Source organism: Setaria viridis, chromosome 7 (assembly GCF_005286985.2).
Source record: "Setaria viridis chromosome 7, Setaria_viridis_v4.0, whole genome shotgun sequence".
NCBI classification, from domain to species: Eukaryota; Viridiplantae; Streptophyta; class Magnoliopsida; order Poales; family Poaceae; genus Setaria; species Setaria viridis.
The window spans coordinates 21,280,976-21,287,671 of record NC_048269.2 but is presented as its reverse complement, the minus strand read 5'-3'; the positions used below and the strand labels follow the sequence as shown (position 1 = coordinate 21,287,671).

Here is a 6,696-nt window from a genome sequence, read left to right as displayed (position 1 = left end):
GAAAGGCACCGGCGGCAGTAGGCTGTTGACTTCGCTCCAGGCGCGGCCGGCGCACGCACGGGCACGGCGCTCGCCTCGGCGGGTGGCGCGACCGCGCGAGGGGAAGGAGAAGAAGAAGAAAAAAAAAACGAGCGACACGCCGCGCCGCTCGTGCTTACCGATTGAAATTTTCAATTCGTAAAGACCACGAGGAGCGGAGACTGCCGGAGGCCACCACCCCCTCAGATCTGATCCGATCGGATCAGCAATAAAATCCCTTCACTACCCTCCGTTCCAAGTTCCAACCCGACCAAAAACAAAAGGCCCCGTTTTCTATTTATATAAGCAGAAGCCCACCTCTCCCCCGCGCTCCTCCACCACGTGACCCCTCCGGCTGCCCCCCTTCCCTGTAGCCGCGAATGGCCTGCTCCCACCTCGCCGCGGCGCCTTCCGCGGCGACCGCCGCGGCCCGCGCGCGCTCCCCGGCTCCCTCCCATGCACCCGCCTTCGCGCGCGTCCCGGCGACGCCCCGTACGGACCGCTCTTCCCAGTTTCACTCTCACACCCTCGGGCCGCGCGGCCTTTCCTCGCCTGATTCGGCTCATTGTTGACCGATTTGGCTGCGCTGCCTCCCACCCGCAGGTCTCGCGAGCGGCGTGCTGTCGGCTAGGGGCGGGAGGGCGGCGTCCCCCGTGGCCTTCGCCGCGGTGGCGGCGCCGGTGGCGGACCTGAACGGCCGCCCGGCCACGGAGAAGCAGCCCATCATCGTCATCGACAACTACGACAGCTTTACCTACAACCTCTGCCAGGTATACGCCGTTTTGTGTTTGTTTGGGACGTGTCCCCTTGTTCCGAATCGTTTTGGTTCTGTGATCTGTGTATGTGATATCCTTTGCTACTCGAGATGAGTGGCGGCGATCTTCTCCCGTGGCATGTGTGCAGCATTGTTCATTTGGTTGCTCAAATGCTGTTGTTCTTTGCACATTTCTGGATAATTGTTTGAACATTTTTCCTTCGGCTTTAATTAGATTGAAAAATGTTTGACTATTCGCAAGATGAGATGTTATGCCATGATGGGATTATTTCTTTTATTTTCGCTCTTGATGCTAGATCTTAGGATAATAGATCTTTCTTGGGGCATGTCATTATTATTGACAATTAGGCTAACGGCGTGTATTTCAATTGTTCCTCATAGGTCGCATCCATTTATCCTTTTTTTTTCAAGATACATTTCTTTTTGCACTTTACTAAAACATATGCTATGAGCCCAGCATGCCTTTTTTTGACATTTTGTGTTTTATGATGAAGTATATGGGGGAGCTTGGATTAAACTTCGAGGTGTATCGTAATGATGAACTGACCATAGAGGATGTAAAAAGGTATATATAGTTCTCTTAGAGCATTTTTCAATTTTGACGTGGATGCTTTTTATCCCAAAAGGAAACTCTCATTTTGATGATCATGCTCCTTTTTTCATGATTGTGTAGGAAGAACCCAAGAGGAATACTTATTTCTCCAGGACCTGGTAAGTTTGTCTTATTGAATACCTCAAGAGTTGAAGCTCTGAATCCTGAGCATAACAAAATACTTTCAAATTTGTTCTTTATTAGGTGAACCACAAGATTCTGGTATATCATTGCAGACTGTTCTTGAATTGGGCCCAACCATCCCAATTTTTGGAGTTTGTATGGGTCTGCAGTGCATCGGGGAGGCATTTGGAGGTAAGAATTATATTTGTACCAGGTCACTAGTTTTTCCATGACCTCATATTTTATCTCTCAAACCTTTATGTACATGAATATGCAGGAAAGATTATCCGTGCTCCTTCTGGAGTGATGCATGGAAAAAGCTCTCCAGTTTTTTATGACGAGGAATTAGGAAAGGCCTTATTTAATGGCTTGCCAAAGTATGATTTGATTTCTGAACCATTGAGTCAGCCAAATTGTATTTTGTTTGTGATGTGTATTGTTTTACATTTTACTGATGCCCATAGCTTATTGTAGTGTTCACAGTTACTAATTCCCATAGTCACTAGTTTTCATCAAGTGCTATTTTGTTAGTTAACATTGTGACATGCAACTAACGCTGAAGTTACTAGTCATAGCAAACATCATGTCCTTCATTCTCCTTTTAACTGATAGGTCATTCAGCTATCTATGAGAAGTTCCTAATTTTTTTTGTTTCTTTTCTTCAAGAACATAAATGTTTTCTTACTTGAGTTATTGGGGAGATGGTTATATAACATTCACATAGTACTGACAAAATAACATTTTTATCAGAAAACCAAAGCTGTTTCTTAATTCAGCTTGCACTGCCCTCCCAAGTAAGCATTTGATTTTTGACACCATCCTTTGCTTCCATGGACAGCCCTTTTACTGCCGCGAGGTACCACAGCTTGGTCATCGAGGAAGAAACCTTCCCACACGATGCTCTAGAGGCCACTGCATGGACTGAAGATGGGCTTATCATGGCTGCTCGCCACAAGAAGTACAAGCACATCCAGGTATTTATACTTCCCAATCCTTCACGTGCACGGCAGTTGATGCTTACACTGACCCCTTAAGCCATGATGATGAAGTTTACCTGGAGCTGTATACTTGTCGTGAGTGCTAACACTAACTGTTTCAGGGCGTCCAATTCCACCCGGAGAGCATCATCACCCCTGAGGGCAAGAAAATCATCCTCAACTTCGTCAAATTCATTGAGGAACTGGAGAAGCAGCGTTCGTAGGGGAGATAGGTGCTGCCAGCGTCTCCATAGATCAGGCAGAAGCAGAGAAAAGTCGCTTGAGCCCTGCAGTTGCAGGGCTGGCAGTGAAAGTTAACTAGGAAACAGCTTTCCTCTCTTCATTCGTTGCTGTAATTTAAGCCGTGTGGACTGAGATCTCGAATAAAGTTCATCTGGTGAAATAAGCACCGGTGCTGGTGCTCTTTCGATGAATAAATCTGGTTATTTTCGGCAAGCAGGCCTGGGCAACATTCCCGTTAGTTATGGGACTTCTGGGCTTCTGCCCATGGCAAATTGGCAAGACTTCTGGTGTTGCTCGTACTACCAAACCTTCTGCTGTTCTCCAGCACGGTCGGTCTTGTCCTGGTGTCATGGTGATAGCTTGGTGGAGCCGGGTCAGCCTATTGAGCCCGTAGCAAATCAACCATACCTCCAACAAATAGCCTATGTTGTCATCTGGGCATTTGGATATAAGACCTAGAATGAAAGTTATAAGTGGCTCAAATAAATTTCCATGAGATCCTTATTGCTAAGTGAATTTGCCTCATAAAACAAAAGGATCTTCGATAATCACTAGCTGATGCAAATCCACAAGATAATAACAAAACAGTATCCATGAGTAGTTAAAATTGACGAGCAATGAACAACCTTGGCGAATGGAGAGACACAAAATGAAAAAATTCTTCAGCTGGAAACACTGTGCTATCTATCCATACACTCGAGCACAAAGATTTCAGCAATCTTCAAATTGAAAATAAAAAAAATTGTCGTCTCCCTGCCATGAGAAAGAAATTTGGAGCAAGTTATGTGCAAAAGATGCAAGCACAACTTTATCCTAAAGCATGCACGGCTCTTGGAGAAGGACAACTCAAAGATACAGTAAGTTATCTCTAGATAAAAAAAGACATCATCAGCGAAGGCATTATATAATGCCTCCAACTATACAGCTAACTTATACATTGACGAACAATGCATGAACGATAATGGTAAAATTTTTGAATTTTAGAGGCATGACAATACTCACCTTTAGTTTCGTCCTAATGCTCAACGAATTAATGTTCAAACAGTTGTCATATATTACTATCTCCATACTTGATCTTGATCTGTTTGAACTATTGTGCCTGTAAACGCAAAAGACTAAAAATAGACACTTTGCACACAGGTGGAAGCATATGGAACACAACACGACCGCTTAGAGAAAAAGATGTTACAGAAGCATAATTTTGTATACATAGAAGCATAGCTTAGCACGCATGGAGCAGCAAAGCACAACTTATTACAGTGGAGTGATTTGGTGAGTTCATCTCGTTCAGGTTCAGGGTCTGGGATTTCCCTAAAGCAAACTACTCTGCTGTAACATCTTCAGCAGCACTGGACAGCTCCATCCTTCAACAGCTGCTTATTATGCTCGCTAATAACCGGGTCTCAACCATCGGCGAACGGACCCAATTCCATCGGCAGGTACCACTCGTCGTAGCTCGAGACCTCGCCTCTCGAAAGAAGTAGCCTGGCCTCTCTCCTCTTCCGATGGTAAATGGCCGCCTCCTCCGGATCCGGAGGAAGATGGTTGTTGCAGTGGTGCACGTGCTTCGCACGGTACCTGAATATCTTGAACCGGCGAGCCATCTCGGCGTGGTCACGCTCCTTGTTGAAAGCCTTGCACCAGCGCTCGTACAAGGCTCATACGGCTTCGTCCGACTCGAGGTCCTTGTCCGTCGGGGTCTTGGCATCATCTATGGCAGTTTCGTAAACGTTGGTGGTGTCAAGCACGCACAGCGATCGAATCGCAGTGCAATTTGGTTTGTCGCGAGCACAAAGAATTTGTGAGATGGATGAGGGTGGGATCGGTTACCTGGCAAGTGCTCGCAATCGTCGCTGCAGAAGTACTGGCGGGGAGCGTTCGTGGAGGCATCGAGGCCTGAGCGGGCGGCGCTGCGGCTGCGGCGGCCGCACGCGCTGAGCGGGAGGCCATCGCAGCGGCGCGGGATGCTGCCGCCGCGGCGGTGCGAGACGCGAGGGATGCGTTACGGGCGGCCCGCAGGATCAATCTGGCATACGGCCGGTGGCCCGGACAATTCATGGCTCACGATGTGCACATCATGGATGCATCGTGCAACTTTAGTAATAGCCGCTTCATTTTGTTCTGTACTTGCCAAATAAATTGTAGTCGCATTGTAACAGAGCTGGACAAACTTTTAGAAAACGCATCTATCATACACATGCAGGGTACGATATATTGATTTTTTGCTTGGTATGTTCTTCAGTGCACAGTGATTGTCTTCATAACATATCGCGTATATAGGAAGCATGACAAAACTTTTCAAGGTCCGGAAGATCGGATGATGCAACTTCCCCGTACATTCCGTTGCTATATACACACGAGATTATAGCTAGCTTTCTACTTGAATTTCATCCGAGCTGAACTGTTGTGTACGAGTAAACCATAACGTTTTAGAGGATGGCGATTGCATCCAACAAATTTAACATCCTCAGGTATACCATGAGCACACTGTTAAACACAAGTAAAATATGATTTGAGGGCACGATTTTAGGATTAGCTATAAGTTCATTACTTGATTGAGACATGAGCGATTCTACATTACGTGCAATGGAGGCATACACCCCACCCCCTCACTTTCAAAATTTTGCCTTACCGCGCCCAAATACAAATACAGTGCAAAAGGAGCAACCGTAAAAAATGTCAATAACATTGCATGCAACGACTACGAAGGTTTGTTTATGCAATGATCGGAAGAGCTTGCTGCATATTGTGATGCGGCTGTAACTACTGCAGCTAGCCACCTACAACAGCCAAGATGGTAATTATGCTGTGCAACTGCAGCAAACTGAAATGATAAACCTCGTAATTTGTTCACTTAAGATGAATAATTTCAAGTTTTAATAAGTGTTCTGTTGGGTGATGGCAATCAATGGAGAGTGATTTCTATGTCTGGATACACCTCATTTTCTATGTAAAACAAATATTGCAAGACGAACACCTAGATCAGATCGCAATTAGTCTTGAAATGGTGCAATGACCGGAGCAACAACCAACAAGTGTGTACCAGAACAAAAGCTTTTTAATTTCCTTTCATGATTTGTTTAGGTTATCGAATCCGTAGTTGGTAATGAACTATTCTATCAACCCATGTTCTTAGACGGACTAGTAAGGAACATATGTATTAGAAATGTAGCTAAATATACTGTTAAACACAAGTAAAATATAATTTGAGGGCACGATTTTAGGATTAGCATTTTGTTTACAATCGTTTCAAATCATGTTCTGCTACAGGTTCAACTCTCGCTATAAGTTCATTACTTGATTAAGATATGAGTGATCCTACGTTATGTGAGGCTTTCCCCCCACCCCCCTCACTTTTCAAATTTTGCATTGCTATGCCAGTGCACCCAAATACAAATACTGTGCAACCCAAGAATAGGTTGAGTGAGAAACCGATTACTGTCCTAAGGAGCAACCGTGAAAACCAGCAATAACATTGCATGCAACGACTACGAAAATCTATGAGATGATCGGAAGAGCTTGCTGCATGTTGTGTTGTGGCTTTAACTGCTGGAGCTAGTCACACCTACAACAGCCAAGATGATAAGGCCGTGCAACTGCAACAAAGTGAATGATAAACCTCTTAATTTGTTGAATGATAAACCTCTTAATTTGTTCTAGTTCTAATAAGTGTTCTGTTGGGTGATGGCAATCAATGGAGAGTGATTTCTATGTCCGGATACAATCTAACTAATTCAATGATGTTCTCACTTTCTCTGTACAACAAATATTGCAATACGAACACCTAGGTCACAAATAGTCTTGAAATAGTGCAATTAACGGAGTAACAAACAACAAGTGTGTACCGGAGCGAAAGCTTTTTAATTTCCTTTCATGATTTGTATAGGTCATTGAATCCGTAGTTGGTAATGAACTATTCTATTAACCCAAGTTCTTGGATGGACTAGTAATTTTAAAGAATATAAGTA

The 6,696-nt window shown here is 44.7% G+C and overlaps 1 protein-coding gene and 1 pseudogene across 1 annotated transcript; one reads left to right on the top strand and one right to left on the bottom strand.

Annotated features, from left to right (window-relative positions):
- Positions 1 to 304: 304 nt before the first annotated feature.
- LOC117862519 (anthranilate synthase beta subunit 1, chloroplastic) lies at positions 305 to 2,941 on the top strand. Its single transcript, XM_034746011.2, has 8 exons — positions 305 to 510; positions 622 to 788; positions 1,288 to 1,358; positions 1,467 to 1,504; positions 1,590 to 1,700; positions 1,786 to 1,885; positions 2,347 to 2,482; positions 2,608 to 2,941. The coding sequence occupies exons 1-8, from the start codon at positions 399 to 401 to the stop codon at positions 2,707 to 2,709; spliced, it is 837 nt and encodes a 278-aa protein (XP_034601902.1). The 5' UTR covers positions 305 to 398; the 3' UTR covers positions 2,710 to 2,941.
- An 899-nt stretch (positions 2,942 to 3,840) lies between these two features.
- LOC117862468 (uncharacterized) lies at positions 3,841 to 4,786 on the bottom strand (annotated as a pseudogene).
- Between the last annotated feature and the right edge of the window lie 1,910 nt (positions 4,787 to 6,696).

What these genes read in the sequence shown, in the direction of transcription:
- LOC117862519 (XM_034746011.2), top strand. Translation starts at nt 399, where the DNA reads ATGGCCTGCTCCCACCTCGCCGCGGCGCCTTCCGCGGCGACCGCCGCG. An exon ending in TTATTTAATGGCTTGCCAAA is followed by an intron (nt 1,886 to 2,346) that starts GTATGATTTGAT and finishes TTCCATGGACAG; the next exon opens with CCCTTTTACTGCCGCGAGGT. An exon ending in AGAAGTACAAGCACATCCAG is followed by an intron (nt 2,483 to 2,607) that starts GTATTTATACTT and finishes TAACTGTTTCAG; the next exon opens with GGCGTCCAATTCCACCCGGA.